General features: G+C 37.0%; 1 protein-coding gene across 13 annotated transcripts in view; it reads right to left on the reverse strand.

Moving 5' to 3' along the window:
* The window catches only part of Nrg1 (neuregulin 1), a 1,056,971-nt gene that overhangs the window by 30,384 nt on the left and 1,002,327 nt on the right, over positions 1-24,260 (reverse strand). For all 13 annotated transcript variants that reach the window (XM_070016214.1, XM_070016211.1, XM_070016213.1 and 10 more), the window contains one exon: positions 6,345-6,474. In XM_070016214.1, coding sequence (XP_069872315.1) covers positions 6,345-6,474 — 130 coding nt within the window. The remainder of the gene's footprint in view (positions 1-6,344; positions 6,475-24,260) is intronic.

A 24,260-nucleotide genomic window follows, 5' to 3' on the forward strand; every position in this document is an offset into this window, starting at 1 on the left:
TACATTGAGAGTCAAACAATCTCATTGGATATAGGATCAATCCACATCCCATACATCTCCATGCCACTGTGACACAATGACATATTGGTTGCTAATTTGTGGTATGGCCTTCCTCTCTGGAGGATGCCCTGCCTCATTGCACTGAACAGTTTAGCATTTCCCAGGAGCTTTGTCATCCTATCTGCTCTACCAACCTGAGTTTATGGCTAAGCATTTGAGTTGTTTCTTTCTCCTTAAATCATGCAGCATAAACATTTCAAAATGGTCCATTTTATTGAAAATTATATAGTATCAAGGTGAAGATTACATACCTTTTTTATTCCCACAGAGCCTCTGAGTACATGAGGTTCCCCCCTTGCCATTCTCTTAGCTCCCCTAAATATCCTTCAGAGCACGTAGCACATCAATAATGCATAACAAAGTCAATTACTTGAAATATGACTGTTATGTACAATGGCCTGTCTCTATGAGGCAGAGATCAGTAATGGGTTTGTTCATCTTTCAATCCTCAGCAAGAACACAGAGCCTACCTCATGGGAACTCAATAAATGAATTTGGTCACTGTCTGATTTCATAAGAAAAAGGATGTGAGTTATTCAAATCAATGTATCTGACTTCAGGCAAAACTGAACCTAAACTGGTTCTTACAAAAACTAAAGAACTTCCTTTAATCAATCTGTCTTGGTGGGTGTGATCAAGTCTAAGTGAGCTCAAAATAGTAAGCATGCAGCAGGATTTTATATATACAGGGAAATCAGAAAAGGAAATAGAAAAAATAGAAGATATGGTTGTCGGAGATCTACAAGGGTACCAATTTCTTTCATAAATGCTGTTTGTTTTTGTTAAAGAACAGAAAACTGCTAGAGGTAAGTGCAGTGTCTTGGTAGAAGAAATAGCTCTTTCAGGGCTAGAAAAGGAGGGTGTTCACAGTATGTTCTTATATAAATTCTAGTGCAATATCAAGAGCTAGTTATCTTCAATAGCTATCATGATGAGGCTTCAGGACATAGTTGTGAGTTTGTACCTTCTTTCCTCTGCTTAATTATGTTCTTCCAGTTACTGATAAATATTGAAGATAACAGTATTTTATAAAGCTGTAACCTTAGCCAACATTTCTGACTTTCTCTCTGTATCTTAGTCCTGAAATTTCTTCAATCTGTATGGCTAAATGCTTTCCTGGTTTGTGGTGCCACTCTCCTGCTCTAGAAATTATGGTTCTCTATGAGACCTCACAAGATACAAAGAGCCATAGAGATCCTAAATTGGCTCCACCATCTAACTTAGGTTTTATGTTTTGTCTATTTGACTTCCTAGAATGGAGCTGCTAGTCTGGGTAGGCATGTCACTGCATTTCACACAGAGGATTACTGCCATGTGAGTGTCTGACTGGTATATTGGAAAGACTCCATGGATGATAGGTATGTTTATAGTCTTCTCTAACTTATTCCAGTCTTTTCTCTTTCCCTTCTTAAATTCTTATTGCCTTAATAACCATCATTGTGCCATTTGGAACATATTCATTCCTGGTGCTTTATTATTTTAGCTATTCACTTTCTTTAGCAGAGTAAGTTCTTATAGACTGAAGACTTTGGCTTATGTTTTCTCTGTGTTTGCAATCATGCTAAGGATCTAACTGTCCCATAGATAAATTTTAATTGATATTTCATTTATCAAATTTCATTTATCATACTGTGTTGACATAACTGTCTCCTAAAGTTACATGTTTTTCATGACTATCTCTGTTCATTTTAATAATGTACAATACATCATGGTCCAGAGTTTCATAAACATCAATTATACCAAATCACAAGTGTATTTTTGAAAGCCCTCCAAGTATGGTTTCCAAGTATGGTTTGTTTTGTTTCTTGTTTTTACATATATGGAAGGTAATGATAATATTAAATGGTCTGTCAGCTCATGATAAGTTATAATGTTAGCTGATGGCCTCAATAAATAAAATAAAAACTATTAGTGTGAAGTAAAATGGAATATTAGGGATTAAACATGATAACACCATCTGTTAAGATAGGTGTATATATTTTTCCAATGTCTACAGAGAGAATGTAATAATACCATTTCCTTTTTATTAGAAGAGGCGAAAAAAGTCTTGCCTCCCCAGAGTTAAAAGTTCTAAAGTAGGAATGAAGTCATTGAACTTCACTGATTCCCTGGGGTAAGAAAATGGAGAACCTATAACTCTATGTTATAAATAAAGATATTGTCTAGAGAGTTGAAGTAGAAGGACTCCAGACAATTCACCAAAATTGGTGGTTAAAATTCTAATCTCCTCACAATGGAGCCACAGCAGCCTACTGGATGGTATACCAGGTTTATAAACATAGCTTGATATAAAAAATGGTTTCTAGATTATAAAGATCACATTTAAATTTTCCAAAATAGTTCTCTACTGAAGCTGTTCAGAGAAGCACATATAAGAAGGGAAGCAAAGAGAAAAATCTGGACAATTTCATGTTCAAATGACCTTGCTTCTTTAAAGCACATGACTGACTAGGTTCAATACTGGAATGATTCTTTTCTCATCATTATATAATCTGGACTAGTTACTAATGTTTTTCCTCTGAATAAATTTTAAATTACTGTAGGGAGAAGAGAAATATAAAAGATGAGAACCACCACTCACATTTCTACACAATCCCCAAGGGGGAATCCAAGTAACCAGCAAACCTCTCCTCTGAGAAGTGTTTAACTGTGGTATGGTTAATCCATTTGGAACACCATGTTTTAAGTGGAGAGACAAAAAAGAGTTGCTGTAAAATCTTCTATTCTAACTCCCAAGAAGACAACAGTGGATTAGGTGACCAGAGAGACTACTTGGAAACTTGCAACCTTGTGGGGTTTCTGAGTCATGTCTTTAGTCAGGGATAAAGTTGGTTTTGAATGATGTGGCTCATGCTTCAGAAATGTTTGTGCTCTAGACTGAGGGGCCATATGGAAACTATGAACTGGCTTTTCAGACAGTGCCGTGGTGAGCCAAGGCAACATTTTTATGCTTTCTGTTTCTAGTCAAGTGGTCTAGTGAACAATATATTATTATCGTAAGACATGGCATATTATATGACTTTGTTTAAATTCTGAGTAGTGGTTATTTTTAATGTTAGGAAGGTTTTTAATATAGGGTCCTTCCTTCCTTCTTTCCTTCCTTCCTTCCTTCCTTCCTTCCTTCCTTCCTTCCTTCTTTCCTTCCTTCCTTCCTTCTTTCCTTCCTTCCTTCCTTCCTTTTCTTCCTTTTTCTTTCTTTTCCTCTTTCTTTCTTCCACTTTCATTTAACAAAAAGACAAATTGTTTTTAATATTAAATGAACTCCAATTCTTCTTTCTGGCTTACTTTGATATAGCAACAAAGTCATGGTCCAGAAAAAGAAAAAGCTATCGAAATCATAGCTGTCAAAGATTTTCCTTTCAAAAAGATCCTATAATAATTTATAAGAGCTTCTTAAAAATTCTAATTACACAAAAAGGGAAAAGGAAGGAGGAAAAAGAAAAGGAAAAAGGAAAAAGAAGAAGAGAACAGATAGAATTTTCTGGGAACTAAGAGGCAAGCATAATCCACTAAACAATTTGTCTCTTGGATGTAGGGTGCTCCATAATTTGCTGCTTTATTAGAGAAGCAACACATATTTCACTTCAAGATTTCAGAAAAAATACACAACCAAAAAAACTCAAGTAGTTTTCTTTCCTGAATTGGGCTTAAAATTTAATGAGAAAATGTGTGGGTGACGAAAAATTACAGTTGTTGGCCCAATACCAACATGAAACAAATGAACAGCACTTATGTGATTGCATGTATTATACAGCACATGAGAGGACTACAGAGAGCTGAAATTAATATGTGGACAATAACTGCACTGGCTCCTTGGAGGTACTCAGAAATGATTGTGTGCACTCACTCAGCTTGTAAATCTTTGCAAAGACTATGATGAAAAATGATCAGATTTCATTATTACAATTAAAATATAATGGTCTCAGATGCCCTTCTAAGAGGCAAAAAAAGGAGACAAAAGATAATACAGGTGTAATTGTTTAAAAAGGGGAAGAAATAAAAGAAGTATAATTGAAATGCTTTTTTAAAGGAAATTTATTAAATCAAATGACATTGTAAGCCCAAGATTAGGAAAAAATAACATTTTTCCATATAATAAGTAAACCTCATATTTTTATAGATTATAATTCTTGGTTTCTGGTATTCTCTATTTTGACCAGAGAAAACTGTAAGAAGTGTTCATCCCAAGTCATCAAAACAAATATGTGCTCTACATTCATAGCCAATCAGCTGAACCAAAGATGAAAACAAAATGACATTTTATCTGCTGCAAGCAGAGAGGTCTGAATAACTTCAATGTTTAAAATTAACTGTAAGACTAATTTTAAAATTAAAAAAAAGCAGATAATCTGTATGTGAAACACATCAGGTGTTTTTTTTTTCTATATACTCTTTCATTTAGATCTTGCTTTAAAATGTTTGCAATGATTTGAGTTTGGCTTCGAGCTATTACCTACCTTCAAAAGAGAAATGGTTAGTAATTGAGATTAAATTTCTACACTTTGGTTACTAGTCTTCTTTGCACTTTAACAGACTATATGCTCTTACAAACTGTCTGCCTCCATTGATAAAAATCAACTATACAATCACCAGAACATGCTTCTCTTGTCACTGCTTTCTTTACTCTTTTTAAAAGAGGTACTTTGAATGCAAGAAGGAGACTGTTCCAGAGGACGTAAGTCCACAGTCATGAGGCCCTGTGGGACCCCGAAAAGCCCGTTGCACAGCCCAGGGCTCAGCAAAACATTTCCTCCAAAATGCCATTTGGGTTCAGGATTAGATTTGAAATGCCTATCTTTTAAGATGCACTTGGTTACTAACAAATATAATCAAGGCTTCCTTAAGACTGGAACACCAGTTGTATACTGTACTACATTTTTAAAGGAATTGCTTTTGAAATGCCTTGCTTTGGACATAGTGATTGGTAGAGAGCAAAACCAATGTTATGTTCTTCACCATTTCGGTATGATAGGAAATATCCCTTACAGACACCAAACACTACATGAAGAATAAATAACAATAGTAAACTTAAAATCCAAGACATAATAAACTTAGGCAGTTTAATATTAATTTTTATTAAAATCTTAATACTTAATATACAGATAATATGTCTGTTTTATACTGATAAGAGAGAATACATTTAACACTTATCTATTTGTTTTGTGGTATTAGGGTTTGAACTCAAAGCTTCATACTTGCTAGACAGGTGCTCTACTTCTTGAGCCATACCTCCAGCCCTTTTTATTCTGGCTATTTTTGAGATAGGGTTTCAAACACAGATATGAACTGCAAAACCAAGATTTTCCTGCTGAATTGGGTTTTTTTTTTGCCTGAGCTGGCCTGGAATTGTGATCTTTAACTCTCCCATACAGTTTGCATAATGGGTACATGCCACCTTATGTACCGTACTGGTTGAGATGGACCTTCAAGAACTTTGTGCCTGAGCTGGCCTCAAACCTTGATTCTCTTGGTCTCGGCCTCATAACTTGATAGACTCCTAGGCCCACCAATTTGATACTGTTCTCTAATGTCTTTGGAAAGAAAAGGTCAATCAAGGCCTGTAGATGACAGCAGTGCATGAAAGCACACTGCCTTCTACAGTTTGGTGTTACATGCAATTCTGAACACATGCGACTTGCTTTTTCTACTGTGAGTAGTATTAAACTAAAGTTTATTTTTTTGTCTCTGGTTGTAGAACAATGAGATAATCCTAAGTGTAACAAGCATATCAAGAATCTTCTGACCTTCTACTTCCTGTAGTTGTCCTATTCATTTTGTAGATCATCACTGGGGTAGGAGAGGAATATTATCTTATAGCACAATGCATACACTGCATATAGAGAAGTAGGTATCTCTTCTGAGTAACAATGAAGAAAAACCATGAGGAAAACAACATGATATATATATATATATATATATATATATATATATATATATATATATATATATGAAGGCAAAATAAACAAACCAAAACAAACCAACAACAACAAAAAAACCCAAAACAACTCAAGATTTAAAAAAAAAAAAACCAAAGTCAACCAACAATAACAACAACAAAACAAACCACACATTGAAAAGAGCAAAAAAAAAAATTCTAGGAACAACAAAGAAGATGATGACAACTGACGTGAACATTTCAAGATACTCTACAAAAAAAATAGCATTATTCAGCGGAATGCAATGAAATTGGAAAAAGAAGCTACAAACCACCTTACAAGACATGGCAGAATCATGAGGAATGAGCAGTTATGGATATAAGCCACAGAAAGGATTTCTTTTCTTACTTGCACAAATATCTTGAAGGGTTGGAAAGGTCTTTCACCATGAAGCACTCGCCTCCATTCACACAGAAAGTTTTCTCCTTCTCTGCGCACTTGACAAGATGACTTGTGCCAGTGGTAGATGTAGATGTAGCTGGATAAAAGATAAAGGAGGGAAAAGGTTCATATCCATTCTCAACCCTCTCCTAATAAGGCTTTCATCTTATATGCTCCTAACAGAAGGAGTTCAGATGAGTTAATTGGACTTCACCAATGTTTCAGATTTGACAAACAAGAGCAAGGAACTTCATAGATGCAAATTATAAAAATTTAATTCTAGTTAATTTATTATTACTTTTGGTGTGCTGGCCTGGGACTAGAACTCAGGACCTGGGTGCTGTCCCTGATTTTTTTTTTGCTCAAGGCTAGTGCTCTACCTCTTGAACTACAGTTCCACCTCTAGCTTTTTGAGGTTAATAGGAGAGAGTTGTTTCACAAACTTTTCTCCCTGGGCTGGCTTTGAGTCTTGAATAGCTAGGACTACATGAATGAGCCACCAGTGCTGGGTTTTAATTTATTTTTTTAAAAAATTAAATAGCACAGGGTAATCAACCTTTCACATAACCAGTATTGTATCTTGAAATGAGATGGTGTAATGTCATTAAGTAATTTTTTTTTCCAAATGGTCTTAAAGGTGTTAGTGCCAAGTCACATTAAGGAAGCACAATTTGGGTATCACTTCTTCAATAGGCTAACCAATTTTATTATTTACTTTGGAAATTATGCTCATGTCATCTTTATGTATTTTAAACAATGTACAGAAAAGGAAAATAGGCTTGTTTGTTCCAAATGAAAAAATACATATACTATAATTGAATATATAGTAGCATACAATGAAAAAAAGTTATAATTGAGTTTATTATATTAGCATATAGTTCAGAAACCCTTTTCTACATGATTTTTATGCTACCCCAATTTCTACTGTTGAAGATCATTATTGACTGTCTAATTCCCAACACACTTTTGACATCTTAAATGTCTAGAAATGTAGAACAAAGTACTAGAAATTTTATTTTTATTTTGTATTAGGAGTATAGAAACAAGGCTTAATTCTAATTCTCAATGTCTTCATGTGTAACTTGCTATTCACATGTTAAACTTCACAGTTATACAAATGACCTCCCTATATACATAGGTCAGATACCATAGAACAGGGCTCAAACTACACCAGAAAAAAAAATTCTACTTACTGCTATTATTAGCAGGATAAGAAGCAAAGTCAGTATCTAACCAGTGAAAACTCTATGTACTCTTTCAGAAAAATAAAAGCAATCTTGAGATAAATTAATTTCTTGTCTACTGCTTCATACCTATAATGTGAACTCCTAGTCTGGCCTATCCATTTCTTATTTATTTCTTTATTTATTTATCTGTTTATCTATTTATTTGTTGTTGGTTGTGAGTCGTGAACTTTGGGTGCTGTCACTGGGCTCTTTTGCTCAAGGCTAGTACTCTACCACTTGGAGTCCCAGCGCCACTTCCAGTTTTCTGGTGGTTAATTGGCGATAAAGTCTCACAGACTTTCCTGTCCTGGCTAGCGTTTAACTGAGATCCTCAGATCTCAGCCTCCTGAGTAGCTAGGATTACAAGTGTGAGTCACCAGCACCTGGCTCAAACATTTATATTATTTTTATTGGAGTGTCAGATGCTCTTTTTTATGTTTACTTGACCAATCATTTATTAGTTTTCCATTTGAATCTGCCTTTATATCCTTTTGAAAGCCCATATTTTGTTGTGACTTTTAATTAATTTTGTCTTCCATCTTGACTTGTACTCTGATTATATTTATTGTTTCCTAATTCCTCATAGCCTTTCTTGTCTCTTGGTCTCATTAGTTACCCTTCAATTTCTCCATTTAGAAAATAGGCTAATGGCATTTTGGAGGATTTATGCAGAGATAATAATCTACGTGAAGAAATCTAACTTCAAACCATAATTGGACAAATAATAACAAATAAGTATTGATAAGCAAGGAGAGAAGAATATCAGTTTTCAAACTTAGTAATCAGATAAAAATCTTCATATGCCAGGCACCAGTGGCTAATGCCTGTAATCCCTGCTACTCAGCAGGCTGATATCAGGAAGATCATGTACAGTCAGGGAGGAAAATCTGCTAAACCCTTTCTCAACCAATAGCTGGACACAGTGGCTTGTTCTTATAAGATACTTATTTGAGAGGCTAAGAATGGGAAGATGGCCAGTTCCAGGCCAGCCTGGGCAGAAACATCCTTAAAACTCCATCTCAATGAAAAGAAACAGGGCATGTTATCATGCACCTGTCATCCCAGCTACCACAAAAAGAGAAAAATAGACAGACCAAAGGCTCAGGCATGTGCCAGGCCCTTACCTATAAAACATCCAGCACATAAAGAAGCTAGAGGTGAGACTCAGTAGGAGAGTGCCTATTCAGTTAGCAAAAAGGCCCTCAGTTCAAATCCCAGAATGCCCCAAACAAATCTGACAAAACAAGAATCCAGGGATTATAAACTATATTATTATTTTTTTTGTCGGTCATGGGGCTTGAACTCTGGGCTTGGGCACTGTCCCTGAGCTCTACCACTTAAGCCAATGCACCACTTCTGGTTTTCTAGTGTTTTTTTTTTATTGGAGATAAGAGTCTCACAGACTTTCCTGTCTGGGCTGGCTTTGAAATGTGATCTTCAAAACTCAGCCTCCTGAGTAGTTAGGATTACAGGCGTGAGCCATTTATTGAATTGTTATTACAGATAGTTAAGAATTAATACTTGTCCCCTTCAGGTGCTGGGGATTGAACAGGGATTTCTCTGCACATGCTGAGAAAGAGGTGTACTATTCAGCTACCTAAGGGACCTAAAGTCCCTTTCAGAATTCCATTCAAGGAATCCTTTACAGGTTTACATACAAAGCAAACCATCTTTCTGAAAAGAAAGCTGAGTTACATCTCTCAAGGATCTGGTGTGCTTTAACAGAACCTTTGATAGAATGATTTGAAGGCAAATTTGCATCTTTGGGGCTGTAAAACCACAGGGGTAGACAACACTTCTATACATTACATAGTGTATAACTTAGACCTGATACTACCTCTTCGAGTGAAAAACTGATTATGCATATGCAATATTGAATAGATATTAATATTTTTTCTCTGTGACAATTCTTGTAAAAGATCTCAGGAAGAAGGCTTGCCTCTGCTATTAAACATTTTGTGCTGACAGCCTTCCGTGCAGTGATAAATTGGGCTGCATATCCTTGCTACCTCAAGTGACAGCATGGGATGGGCCACCTGCTGTGGGCTGTCACCAGGCTCTCCTGCAGAACCTCGCAGAACTGCAAGCAGATCCCACTGGTGTTTGAATCCCTGACAGGTTGCTGTGGATTGAAGGGTCACCCAAAGAAGCAGCAGAACTACTCAGATTCTTTTACAATAAATCCTGAGACTTCCACAAAAACCCAAACCAGCATTCTTTCCCCGTTCCCACCCTACAAATGCACAGGACTCCACACCAATGGTAGACAAACTATAAAAAGTAGCCCTATATAAGACAGACATATCATCCTATTCCTTAGACAAACGAGTCTAATTCTGGCAGGACTGTCAACATGAGTTAAGATGAATAAATTAAAAAAATTTTCTTTTGTCTTCAAAAGAATATTTCTCCCTGAAGTGATTACCCCTTTATAATGCTATCCCAACATACTTAGGTCTCATAAGTTCCATTGGGAAATTCTTAGATCATTATTTGAAAGTATTTCTGGGATATTGATAGGAAATATTTTTTAGAGCAAAAATAAGTGGCTCAGATCTCACAGTCAAGGACTAATGTGCTTAGAACTTTTATCCTCTAGCAGCAGCAATATTTAAAAACAAAAACAAAAACAAAACAGAAACCTCACCAGATCATGAATTGCAAAGTAGCAATTAACTCCCAGGTGAAAGTAAGCATGAAATGACAGGATGCAGCTGCTCAGAACCAACAGCCAAACACAAGAATAAGCCATAGGTGTCAGAAGAAGGGTGATGGACAGAGATGGTAAAGATATTGCTATCCATGCACTGCAGATTTCTGCCAGGTTTCCATTCACTCTTCCTGGTGAACACAGTATAGTCAGTCTCTGCAAGCCTATGCATTTTGCAGTGATGTCCTTTCTCAGTTTCTATTTGCTAATTCTTTCAGACAAAGCATCATCAATCCTTCTGAGTGAGCTCGGAGAAGCTGACTAGAGGTAGAGCAGAAGATTGTGCAGGTAGACTGGATTTCAGTACATAAAAAATTAAAATTAAAAAAAAAGACCCCAGTAGCTGTTCCAGAAGGAAGTAAAGTAGATCTCACCCGTTCAAAGCATAATAAATCCTGTCTCCTCCAGTTTGGTGAGTTGTTTGTCACAATGTGGGCGTTACCTTCTAAGAAGTGCTAAATGCATGGCAATTAGGAGCCCTGCTAACTACTACTCTATTACTTTTATGTTTGCCATGTACAGAAACTTTTCATTCTAAAGACTATGATCACTATATAGGAGCTGCAAAAATCCTTTGCTACACAGAAAGCCTGGATCCTTGTTTCTTTCTTCCCTCTTCTTTCTAGCCTTGCTTTTCCCTCTGATCTTCCTTTCTTCCTTCCTTCCTTCCTTCCTTCCTTCCTTCCTTCCTTCCTTCCTTCCTTCCTTCCCTCCTTTCTTCCCTTTCTCCTTCCCTCCTTTCCTCCTCTCCCTCCTTTTGCTCTTACATTATATACAAGAAATGATCACAACTAAAGTTAATAAAGGTAAACATTCTAAGATTATGAGCAACTTTCCTAAAAGGAGTCTGCTCTGGGTAAGATGCAGTGGAAGCTACTGAATCAGGTCTTAGCTGTGGCAGCTAGTCTTTTCCAGGGACTATCTCAGTAAACTCACCACCCAAAGTGAGACACCCCAGAGCTAGTGGAAAGTGGTGAGAGCTGTGCCTATGAAGGGGAAAAGCAACAAAGGGCAATAGTAATAATTGCTGATCAGACTCTGGAATTTAATAAAAAATGTATGTGCTGTTTCTTAGGAAATAAGCATTCTGAAAAATGTGAGGTTGGGTGCCTAATTTGGAAGCAGTATCATAAAATAATTGTACAGCATGCAGTATCAACAATCTATCTTTATTGTAAATACTTGTCAGTAATTTATAACCACTAGCTTTGTTTACACAGGAAAACTGAGGAACAATTTGAGTCAAAAGAAAGAACTCAACTGAAGGAAGGGGTGACACTGATCAAGCAGCATTAGACTCACAAACTGATTTATGGACTTGTAATCCCCATACAACTACTTAATTATAGTAATGATAATTAATTTTTAAAAGCATTGTTACGTTAAAATAGGTTTACAAATTTCAAGATAGACACAATTCCATAATGTTTTTAACTAAACTTTAAGTTGCATGAATTATTACAATACTATATGTTATTTCTATAGCTAAAAAAACCTATAAAATATTTTGTTTTATTTTGAGACAAGGTTTGGCTAAATGCCCATGCTGACTTCAAATGCATGATCTTCTTGTTTCACCCTCCCGAGTAGCTGGGATTGTAGGTATGTACCATCATGCTCAGGGGTTAAAATATTTTTAAATAATGTGATGTCCATATCCTACAGGGCATAATATAAACTTGGTTTATAATTTAACATTCTGGGAAATATACTATTACACACTTACGTAAACTAATCAACGATTTTCTGCTTACTCTTAAATAGTTCCCCAAGGAACAACACTATTTCCTGCAGAATGCCAGGCCCACTGAAAACTACAATACTTCTAAGAAGGATGGCTTCCTTTCTGTCTTGCTTAAATGGAGCTCTCCTAATCAGTGAAGTAAATACAACCAATAAACTAGGGCCATTACACAAATGCAAATTACTGATAAGAAATCATTCTATTCTTTGACAATTAGCAGAAATTAGCACAAATAAACACTGTGTGCCCCATAGAGCAGTCATTAGATTTGGTCTTTCCTGAGTGAATGAGGTATTATGATAATTCTTAATGGTTTCCAAGCAGAAAATTACATAAAATTGGCCATGTGATTTTCTCAATGGAATATACAAGTTATAGCACTTTTAACATTGCGACCCATATTAGACAACCAAATGCTAAAAACAATAGATTTATTTTTAAAAAACCTTACCTGGGATATCTTCATTGTCTATGTATTTAGAAATCGGCATGCTTTCTTGACTTTTGAGTTCCCTACAGTTGTGATGCTTGCTGAGAATAGAGCTCCACTAGTATTAGGGACTCAAAGCAATTGACCCAAAGGGAAAAATCAGACAGTAGCTCTTGAAAGTGAAGCTGACTCTTAAAAGCCCAGCAGGAAAGACTGTGCTACCTCAGGACAATTGAAGGTAGGTGCTGATACAAGTACAGATAGACACAGTCATTAGTTTTCTATAGGAAAAGTCAAGAGTGGGCTGAAGCCAGGGAAGCACTGTCATTCTGGCTTGGCATTTCTTTTTTCTTTTTGTATAGTAATTCAATCCTTTGCTGAATAGCAGATAAGTTAAGTACACAAAAAGGGGGAGGTGACAGGAAGAAATAAAAGACATCCTTCCAGATGTGGAGGTGACCAGAGCCAGTAATGCAACTGAAAGTAATGTTCCACCTCTTCAGACCTTTCTTTTCCTCATCTCTACTCAAGAAACCTACAGGGGTGTCAGGAGAAGGTCAGTGGTGAAGCCTGGCCTAGTACATGCAAAGCCCTGGAGTCTATCACCAGCATGAGAGAAAAGAAAAGAAAATGGGGAGAGAAGAGAGACAGAGAGAGAAAGATGGATGGAAAGAAAGAAAGGGGGGAAGGCAGGCAGGAAGAAAAGAAGAAAGGCAGTAAGGGAAGAAAGAAGGAAGAGAAGAAAGGAAAGAAGGAAGGAAGGGCAAGTAAAGAAAAACAATGATGGTTCCATAAGCAGAACCAGAAGTTTCCAAAGCAATATTAAGATGGCAAATTTCATGGACCTTAAGGCTTACCCAATGAAGCAAAAGTGATATGAGTTAGCAGAGAAGCAGTCAGGGGAATTGACTACACAGTGTGCAGATAGATGGCAGGATAAAGTGATAACCCAAAACTTGTCTGACCATGAAATGGAAGCTACAAAAGAACTAGGAAGTAAGGGCAAAAAATGAGGACAAAAAGATAGGATGGTAAATCTTTGGCATCATATCCTTACAGGAAACAGAGGAAACTCACCAATCAGAAAGCCACCTTCAAGGACTCTAATTCTAGCTATTTAACTAAATGTCAATCTCTGTAATAGGGAAGATGCCGCAGGATGGCTGAGATGAACAGAAGTGTTATTTTCCCGTGCTGTGTCTATGCTATGTGTTCCTTTTCTCTACTAATAAACTTTCTTATCCCCTTAACTGTAGCTGTGTCTTCCCTGAATTCTTCTCGTCAGACACAAATACCGAGGTCAGTTAGCTGCCCTAACTTTCTGGTAATGTATCTGATGTGTTGGCCAAGAAATTAGGGATTAAGTATGTCTTTTTCTGACTTGGATTCATGGACAGTTTTGATGTTTGCATACAATCTATGACACAGCAGTTTGTTTAAAGTACGAGTAGACTTCAAAGGCCAATGGAGAGCAACTGGTTTAACTGAGGTACTTGGGTTTTCGCCACCCCTGTAACTCACAGAACGGTGGGACTAAGAGGAACCTTAGCACATTTTCTAGTTCATCCTTTACTTTAAAGGAGAATACAAACAAGTCACCTCAAAAAAACAACTCCACAGTCTTTAATAAAACACTAATAGTTAAGATCTTAAAAATGTGCACAGAGGCCACAGAAGTGAATTAGCAATCATTTGCTTTTTGTTTGGTGAAGTGTGTTTTGGGGCTTACGTAGGTAAATAAAATCACCTTTAGATACCTCTCCCCCTTGTAAGCACTCTGGGTAAACCTTGATATTATTTCTTCTTGCTTCAGCAGAATGGAGAGTGACCTTTGAGCATTTCTCCTCATAAAATAAAATTATGATTTTTTTGTTGTAACACTGATGTCATTTGTAGCAATACAGAAAGCTGGTCCGAAGACCCCACTGGTTGCTAAGCAAATGCTTGGCTATCATTAGACACTGCTATCCTTAGAAAAGTAAACCTGTTAGCAAAGGTTATTTTTTGAATATACAAGTGGCTGCTCTTTTCTTTTGTCTGGCAGCACATTTTATTCATGACATAATGATTTTACTGTGTAACTTCCTAGCGATCAACATTTCAATGACTCACGTGTCTTGGAGAATGTGACAACTATTTCAAAGAAGATGGTATCTTTAGTATTTGACTGTATCTTTAGTAATTGACTGGCTGGAGCTACAATAAGAAAGCTACATTTTCTTCCTCACAAAGGCAATAAACCTTTCATAGTTAAGAAGCCAAGCCCAACAGTGCATGCTTGTAATTCCAGCACTGCAAGCTAAGAAAGGAAAGCCGGGGATACTTAGGAAGCTCTGTCTCTAGCTATAAGTCCTCACACTTTCCATTTGTTTGTTATATTGTTTTTCTCATCCAAATCTGTTCTAAAGGAGTATAATGTCTATCCTGAAAAGGAAATATTAGTAGTTGATTTGAATGGTTTGACATTATTTATTTCTTTTGGTTTTACCAGCATTTGAACTCAGGCTCTTAAACTTGTTGGACCTGCTTGCTCAGGTGGTACTCTGCCACCTGAGCCATGTCTCCAGCCTACCTTTTTGCTGGTTGTTTTGGAGATGGAATCTTGTGAACATTCCTGCCTGGGCAGCTTTGAACTAAGATCTGGGTCTCAGTCTCCTAAGTAGGTAGGATTACTGGTGTGCTCTATTAGAACTCAGCTGAAAGAAATATTTATAGATCTATCCAGGCTAAATGTTGAAAGCAAACATTATTTACTGCACTCTGCATTTTCTGTGAAAATCAATTTGGTTGGGAGAAGGTCATGTCACTGTCCAAACTAGAAGTTTCAGCACCAATTAAAGAAATAATAATTTAAAATTTTAGATTCCTAACTCCTAGCAATGCTCAGGTTTCAGTTATTCAGCTAACTGCTGAAGTTGTCATGAAACATTTAATGACATAAGTTAATTTATTCATCAACTAGAATATCTTTGGAAATGAAGTAGATGAAAGGTCAAAAGAGAGAAACTATGAGGTAGATTCATTATCTTATTCAACAAATAAAACCAATCTGGTATCTAAGAAATTAAAAGCCACATGTCCATTTCAATAGATCCACATCTATATGTGGTATTAAGTTGATGTAATTAAGTTAGTTTCTATAAACATAGCTAACAAGCATTACCCTCATATCAAATCCTAATTAATTTAAACATCTACTTAGAAGTTCAAATGTATAGAAAGTAAGTTAGGTCAGAGGAACATAAGTAGAGATAGCACGGAGGAGTGCAATCACCCAAACCCAGACTGCACAGAAATCTACATGATAAACCACTTGGTTTCTTTTTGCTTTTGCTTATCTGGTGTCACTGGGGTTAGAACTCAGGGGATCACACTTGAACAGCTACTGTTCTTCCACTTGAATTTGTCTCCAGTCCTGCTTTCTGCTGGTGATTTTGGAAATGAAGTCTAGTTAACATTTTTCTGTCTGGTTAGCTTCCAATTACAGATATCAGATTCCTGCATAACTAGGATTACCTAGCTTTTGTTTTTTTTTAAAAAAATTAAAGAATTCACATTATGTGACCCAGGATACAGAAATTGTGAGGATGGTAGTTGGAGGCCAGATAGGGTAAATAAGTTAGCCAGATGCTGTGTCGATCAATAAGCATGGCGTGTAATTTCAGCTATGCAGGAGGCATAGAAGGAGGATCATACTCAGAGGCCAGTCCTGGGGAAAAAAAATGCAAGGCCCTATCCTAATAGTAATTAAAGCAATATAAGGACTGGAATGTGGCTCAAGTGGTAGAGCAACTGCCTAGCAAGCCCAAGTCCCTGAGTTTAAACCCCAATGCTGTGAAAACAAAACAGGAGACATCAATCAAGATACATTGTCTTCATAAACTAATCTTGTGAATGGCAACTCCTTTGTACATTCACTTAAAGATAATAAAAATACGATTTAAAAAAAGTATTAAAAGAAAAGAGAGAACTTAAGCTAGAAACAAATAAATAGAAAATCCCAAAATAAAGGCCCTTAAAAGCTAGTTAAAAAATGTGAACCAATCCCAGTCATTATCAAACAACAATAATGAGAAGAAATCTGATCACCATTGCATAGTAATGGCATTTAAGCGACTAGCATCAATTTTTGTGTGTGAAATGTGTCATGCTATGTTCTATTACAGAAAAGTTTCAATGCACTGTACCTTTTAGAGATGCATGTTGAACTGTGTATGAACATTAAATGAAAAGAAGTCTAGAATTTGCTACAAATTAGAAAGAGGGAAGGGAAGTAACTGGAACAAAGATGAGACAAAACTGATACTTCCTGAGGTACACTTATTACACATTTACCTGTTTCATTAATGTGCAATGGTGATCAGATTTGGCCAATAATCTAAATCATACTATAACTCATAGAGGTGTTGGTAGGGGTTCCATAAATGTCAAAAACAAGCCAAATATGTTAACATATTACTATTATTAAGTATTTATTTTAAAGTTCTAACTAATGTGATAAAGCAGAACTAAATATTCCAGTGATACAACTTTAAGAAATAAGTAAATCCGCCAGGTGCCAGTGCCTCACACCTGTAATCCTAGCTATTCAGAAGGCTGAGATCTGAGGATCATGGTTCAAAGCTAGCCCGGGCAGGAAAGTCCGTGAGACTCTTCTCTCCAATAAACCACTAGAAAACTAGAAGTGGTGCTGTGGCTCAAGTGCTTGCCTTGAGCTGAAGAGCACAGGGACAGTGCCCAAGCCCAGAGTTCAAGCCCCACGACTGACCATAAGAAAAAAAAATAAGAAATAAGAAAATCCCTCTCCACTTGCATTTGCAGATAACATGCCTGGAAGCTAATATTAACAAAAAAGATAAGCTGGTGAAATAAGGGGATATTCTTAGCAGCAAAAGATAATTTAATTATTTGTACATGTAACAATACAGGTGTGGACTAGGAAATATTTAAAAGGCTGCTATATTAAGAAGGAGAGTAAGGCCTGTGACTCTTAGTAGAAGACACCGTTAAAAAAAAAAAAAGTAGGAAATACCATGTTCTAGTCACTTTGACTAGACCAAGATGATTTCATATAAATAAGGAGGTAAAGTCTGAGAAGCTATACAACAATGATATATCCAAGAAGCTCTTGATACCAGCTAGAATGAATGTTTAATAAGTAGACCGTAATCAGCAGGGTCATGATCAATAACACTCGTCTCTCCTTAGCCATTAGAAGAGGAGAAAATGAAGATGATTAAACAAGAAAAGAGGTTTTTCCAGAGGTCTAGATGAGAGAGGGTATAGTAGCAAAATAATAATGGGAAGTAATAGGGCCCCCAAATCAAGAAGTAACACTATTTTGTGTTCAGTTTTTGCCCTATTGGGGATAGGACCCAGGGCCTTGTGAATACTTTGTATTTGTGCACATTAAAATCAGGCAGGAATTAAATAAAATCCAGAGTTCATTTGTATTTCACACCTTGGACTGCACCTCAAATTGCCTAACATGTTTTCTCATTCACTTTTATGTACTCAAAGAAATCATCAATCATATTGACAAAGAATTGAGGCCATTCTCAATATTCTGGTAAAACTCAAATGATCTAGGTGTTCTAGCCAGGTGCAGGTGGCTCACACCTGTAATCCTATCTACTCAAGAGGCTTATGGTTTGAAGCCCAGCCCAGGCAGAAAAGTCCCCATGTGACTCATATCTCCAATTAACCACTCAAAACCCAAAAGAGGTGTTGTGGTACTAGTGGTAAAGCAGTAGCTTTGAGCACAAAGAGGCTTAGGGACAGTGCCCAGGCCCTGAGTTCAAGCTCCACAACCAATAAGAAAAAAAAAGTAGTTGTAGGAAACATAAACAAAATCCTCTAAGTGTTTTTTGGTTTTGGTCAGGTCACTTTGAAGAGTAGCTTTTGAAGGAAAGAAGCCTGAGTAATTATTCCTCAGAATATCATCCTTACAGCTCAAAATAGGCCTCTCTAAAACCCTGAACTGACTACACACTGCTGCATACCATTTAGCCAAATTACTGCAATTCTGTGTTTGTTGATGGCTGTGGACATAAATAGGCAGTTACTATTTCTACAAGCAAAATATTTTCCTCACGGAGGCCAAAGGTTGCTGTGTATACAAGAAAGACGTATGAACAGCATGCTGGAGCCTATGAATTCTGCTCTGTAACACTTGGCTAATATATTGGCCATATATTTTCCCACAGCTCCCAGGAGTTCCGTGTTCCCAGATTTGTGATCAGAGTAGGAAAACCTCCATTCTGTAATATGATGTGTTATTAAATATCTATCTGCAGTGTTTAGGCTTCCAATACAAATTCTATGTAACCAAGTAACACATGGAAATCTCAACAGAAAATCGTAACACGGTTTCAAGAAAACATATAATTTTAAATGTTTCACTTCCACAAAACTATTTTCTTTTGGTCCTTCCCCCATAAGGAGGACTTGCTGCTCCAGTACTGTTTAATTTATAATGACTACTCTTTCTCTAAAAAGAATATGGATTCGAGGTAAGAGATGGGGGCAGTTGGCAGACACCATTACAGGCAAGACCTGGGCTGTGATAGGAGAAGGAACAAAATGAGAAATGAGTCTTTCCTGATGTCTATGTTGTGGTTTATGTCTCCATGTGAGCATGTGAGAGAGAATGAATGTGAATATAAATATGAATGAGAATGTGAATATGAATGGATTACAGGGCCCCACAGTCACAACAACCGGTTTTTCTACTGTTGGCATTAAGCTTTATTCCATGGAAAGGAATGAGCAGGTGCAAATGCTGAACTCCTTTTCCAAACTGTGCAACATTAAGAAATAAACTGGAGCCATGTGTTCAGTGTCTTGTTATCATCGCCCAGCCTGGCTGTTGTGTACACGTCACTTGAGTGTTAGAAAAGCAACGTTGGTCTCCCTGGTGACAGTAAAACAGAAACAAAGAATGGGCAAGAACACCTACGAAGGAATGATAAGTAGGTGCCAGGATTTACCTCAGTTTGCCTGCAATTCCATAAACAGAAACTATGAAAACGGTCCACATATAGAACCTTCCTATGCACAGAGGCTAATGTGTTTCTTTTGAGATAAAGCCATTTTTGTAAATGCTGCTCTTTATTCTTTCCACCCATTTTTCAGGGGCCTCCTACAATAATACTGGGTTAGAAGGAGCGTAGATCAGGGAGAGATGAATTATGGCTGCTTAGTACACTAAAGAAATTACTCAAACCCAAATCATATGCTGGGTCATTTTTTTTTTCAATCCCATCCCTTATATTCCCATACAGTTTCTGGAGAAAAGTCAGGTGTCTTCAGTGGGGATCTGCCATTTATTCAACAGTACGGTCAAATGTTTCTTAATGGTATGTGTAGTGAGAGTCTGCATTACTAGTTCAGCTCACAGGGACATGGCCAAACCTTGTGCAGGCTGATCCAATTCCCTTAAAGCACAATCAGTAGGACCATAAAGAGGAGATCTGGGTCAACCCACTAGGGAAAGAACAGAGGTGACAAGTAGGCTCACTGATTTGGGGAGTGGAAGGAGAGGCACTGAAACTGTGGGACAAAGGGTAAACCAATTCTGCAGTGAAACTCACTAGAAACTATGTTGGAAATGAACTCTACAACCAGGATTACTGGTGTGAGCCACTGGTGCCCTCTGGGTTTGTTTAACACTAATCAGTTGCAGTTAGTTCATCTTGAAGCCAAACTAATTTAAGCAATGTTAAGAAAGATCTCATAACAATACTACTAAAATATATGCTTAGTCTATAACTTATTATAAAATACAATTGTAACCACTGTTAAATTCAAACCTCCCACTACCCTTTTCTTTCTCCCTTCCGTCTCCTTCTTTCCTTCCCTTAATTTTTTTTTGTGTTAGCAGGGTTTGAACTTGGAATCTTCTGCTTCCTAGGCTGGTACCCTTCCACCACGAGCCCTGCTTTCATTTTTGTAAGTTATAGACTAGTTTTGAGAACCAGGATCTGTGGATTATTTTAGTTGTCCATGACTAATTCAAAGTGAACAAGCAGGACATATGGATGGAATAGGATGAGAATTATTTTTAAAAATGGATAGTGGCAAACACTTCTTCTAAAGTCATAAGCAGGCCATTAGCATGTCCATGGTAGTAGACCCAGAACATGCTGACCACAGGCATTAAAAAATACTACCCATAAATGTGAAAGAGAAAATAAACAGTAGTCTGCTACTGGATTTATGAGAGAGAAGGGGCAAGCAGAAAAGATGTGGACTGTGTGAAAAATGGCACTTCTTGGGACTTAAAAATGAATGAAGTTTAGTTCAGTCAAGAGGGTCTCAGATGCCACCCACATAATTTATGCTGTACTGACTTTAAGAGGCTAAAGTTAGGGAGACCCAGGAGAGCTTGCAACAGCCAGAAGTGTTTTTGATGCCTAGAGCTGGTTACTTTATTTCCTTCATTGTTGAATTTATGCACAGTATTCTCTGAACTGATAGACTGGAAGCTGTTGTAATTTATGAAAAATGTTAGCTTAAATCCTGATGTGAAGTTGGAATTTCCCAGTCAGAGCTGTACAAACAGAATCAGTGCTACAGAGAACATAGTTTAGTTGAAAAGGTCTAATGAAATTTAATCCATTGAGTGGGCAATGTGGTCTATGTTGCTGAATCACATTCTAGAGACAGGTAACGTCTCTAGACAAGGTCAAAAGACAGGGTCACTGGGATAAGAATTTTGTCCTATGGTCTTCAAACTTGCAGGAATAGACAGGTCAGGCTCTCAGTGACAATGGTGTGGCCATTTCAGTAACTCTTAGAAAGAATTCATGAATGATCTAATTCTAGAGATAAGAGATATGTCAGAGTTAATAAAATGTTCAATCTATTTTATAAGCAACTCTGTGACTCAACAGAGCATGAGGTCAGAACAAAGTTCCAACTGTGCTTAGATCAGAGAACCGCAAGAGCAAAAACCCAGACAGAAGGAATCCATTACTATCATAAGTAATTACAGGAAATTTCAGAGGTGGCACCGAAGGCTTAGCTGTAGCTACCCTAAAATGACCAGGAATATTTTATAATCCAAATAACAAGGAGAACATACTCCAAATGCTCAGCTAAACTTGATGACTTAATAAGGTAAAAGAGACATGTTTGACATGAGATGAGAAGTCGTCATTTTAATGAGGTTGACACAGATCTTTACCAATGCTAAGAAGGCAGAATTCATATGAAACATTTCCACTTCCCTGGGCATAATTTACAGTAAGAGACAAGTTCCCTACAATTTCTTTAAAAAGATGAAAACCAGGCACAGCTGCTATCAAATAGGCAATCTCACTAAAGCCCCCTTCACCTTTCTCTCACTCCTAACTTACAACTCTTTAGTTAAAAAAAAAACCCATAGAAGTACTGCGTATTGTAATGTATAAGGCGTCTAGGCTCTTTGTAATTTCCACTAAACTATTTTCCAAAGTGAAAATTTATGTTAAATTAATTTTAATTATTAATTAATTGCATAAGACGATCAGTCATTACCAGTGATTGACACTTTTCTATCTCAGGAAAATAAACATCGGAGAGATTATCTTTTGTGTACCAGAACTGGTGTCTAGAAAATACTGTCTGGGATGTGGATTCTCCAAAACAGAGATCAAGTCATCAAAGTCATTATTGGCTCAAAGAGGAAAGCACAAAGTAAAAGATAATTTCAGGCTCACTGTTTACTTGGATATATCTGACTTAGTGTGAAGTCTTAAAAAAAAATAGTGTTGTCTTTCTGAGATACCACTTAACTCTTCTGTTACCTTTTGTTATTATGGAAAAAATAGAATTGCTCATTCTTAACATTTCTTAATATTCTAACATTTTCAATGTTTTATATTGCAAAAATACTGTACAGAGGGGTTACAGTTACAAGAGTAAGGTAATGAGTACATTTCCTATCAAGCATTGCTACCTCCTCCTTCGTTTTTCCCCTACCATCCCTTTCCTCCCCCCTCCTTCCTCCTGCCCTCCTACCCCCCACCCCACAAGTTGTAAAGTTCATTTTCTCATTATTACAATGGGTCAACCTGTATCCTTATTTCAGCATTTTGTTATTTCCCTTCCCCTCCCCAAATTAGAAAAATGTATATACAAGATGCAGGGCACTGACATCAAATACAGTTCTTAATATTCTTAACATTCTTAATATTTCTAGGACATTAGCCACACAAGTTATATTCCAATGAAGTTGAGAATAAAAACAAAGACCATATATCCCAATTTTTATTTCTTCTGGGCATGCTATTTATCACACTCTGTCCTTAAGATAATCTTCAAGGTAGGTCAGGAGGGGAGCAAAGAAGAAATGAAAAACAAAGAGGGTATTTTGTGATTGCAAAACTGGAGATGTTTTCTGAGTGTTCTATTTTGTTGTTAAGCATTTTTCTTTCCTCTTTGTAGCACGAGAACTTTACAGCATCAGATTATAGCATGACTTTAGAACATAACACTCATTTTCTATGGTAAACTTGTCTTTTGAAGTAGCACTGTTGTGAGAGGTAAACTATAAAGGTCTGGCTCTTGCTTCTATTCTTTTTGGACCTCCTCCCTTTTGGGGAGGAAAAATAAAACTGGATGAATTTCAAGAGGTACATAGATGTAGTAGTCCATTAAAATCCTTAGCTAAATAAACAGATCTCCGCTGAATACCTACTATGTGCCAGCCATTTTAGCATTTGTATAACTTAAGCTCTTGTGGTAATGCAGTGAAGCAGGTAATGCATCCTGTTTTACACTGATGATGAAACTGAGGTTGACAGTGGTTCAATAGCGTGCCCCTGTTTTCAGTAATAAAGAGGTTTTTCTTCTGAGTATGGTACTACTGCTTCTAATTTCAGCAGGCCACAAAGTTGAAGAAGGAGGCTCATGAGTTTTAAACCTCAAAACCAACTTTTCAAACATCCAGCCAGCCAACCAACCAGCCAGCCAGCCAGTCAACTAACCAAATAATCAATCAAAAGGGGCAAATCCAAGGCAGGCTGACAGCAAGGCCCATCATATATCCACTAAGGTATACTGCCTCTTGCCTCTGTCATTGCAAACTATAAGCCCTAGTTCTTCTAGAGATTGAGATCTGTAGGATCAAAGTTCAAAGCAAGCCTGGGCAGAAATGTCCTGAAGACTCAAATTCTAAAATAACCAACAAAAAAACTGGCTGGAGGCCTGATTCAAAGAATAGAGTGTCTGCAGAAAAATCAGATGGCTTTGAGTTTGAAGCGAAGTAGAAGCAAAAAAAAAGAAAAGAAAGTAAGAAAACAAGCAAGCAAGCGAGAAAGAGAGAAAGAAAGAAAGAGAGAAAGAAAGAAAGAGAGAGAAAGAAGGAAAGAAAGAAAGAAAGAAAGAAAGAAAGAAAGAAAGAAAGAAAGAAAGAAGGAAAGAAAGAAGGAAAGAAAGAAGGAAAGAAAGAAAAGAAAGAGAAAAAATCCCCCAAATCTGTAAGGAGTCTTGAAAATTGAGATTTGTAGTAGCATCTGTTAATTGAAAGTTAAATGCTGACACCCAAAAATTTAAATGAACAACTCTTACACAGCATGTTCAAAAATAGCTATCATTGACATTTCAGTTAGGATATAAGGAAGGGTCATCAAATCAGGCTTACTTTATACTGTGTGTGTGTGTGTGTGTGTGTGTGTGTGTGTGTGTGTGTGTGTGTGTCTGTGTGTGTCTGTGTGTGTGTGTGTCTGTGTGTGTGTGTGTGTATTGTCCCTAAAGCTTTCTGTCTCAAAGCTAACACTATTACTTGTGC

The sequence above is a fragment of the Dipodomys merriami genome, unplaced genomic scaffold (genome assembly GCF_024711535.1).
Source record: "Dipodomys merriami isolate MVZ:Mamm:240054 unplaced genomic scaffold, mDipMer1.0.p SCAF_12, whole genome shotgun sequence".
Classification (NCBI taxonomy): Eukaryota; Metazoa; Chordata; class Mammalia; order Rodentia; family Heteromyidae; genus Dipodomys; species Dipodomys merriami.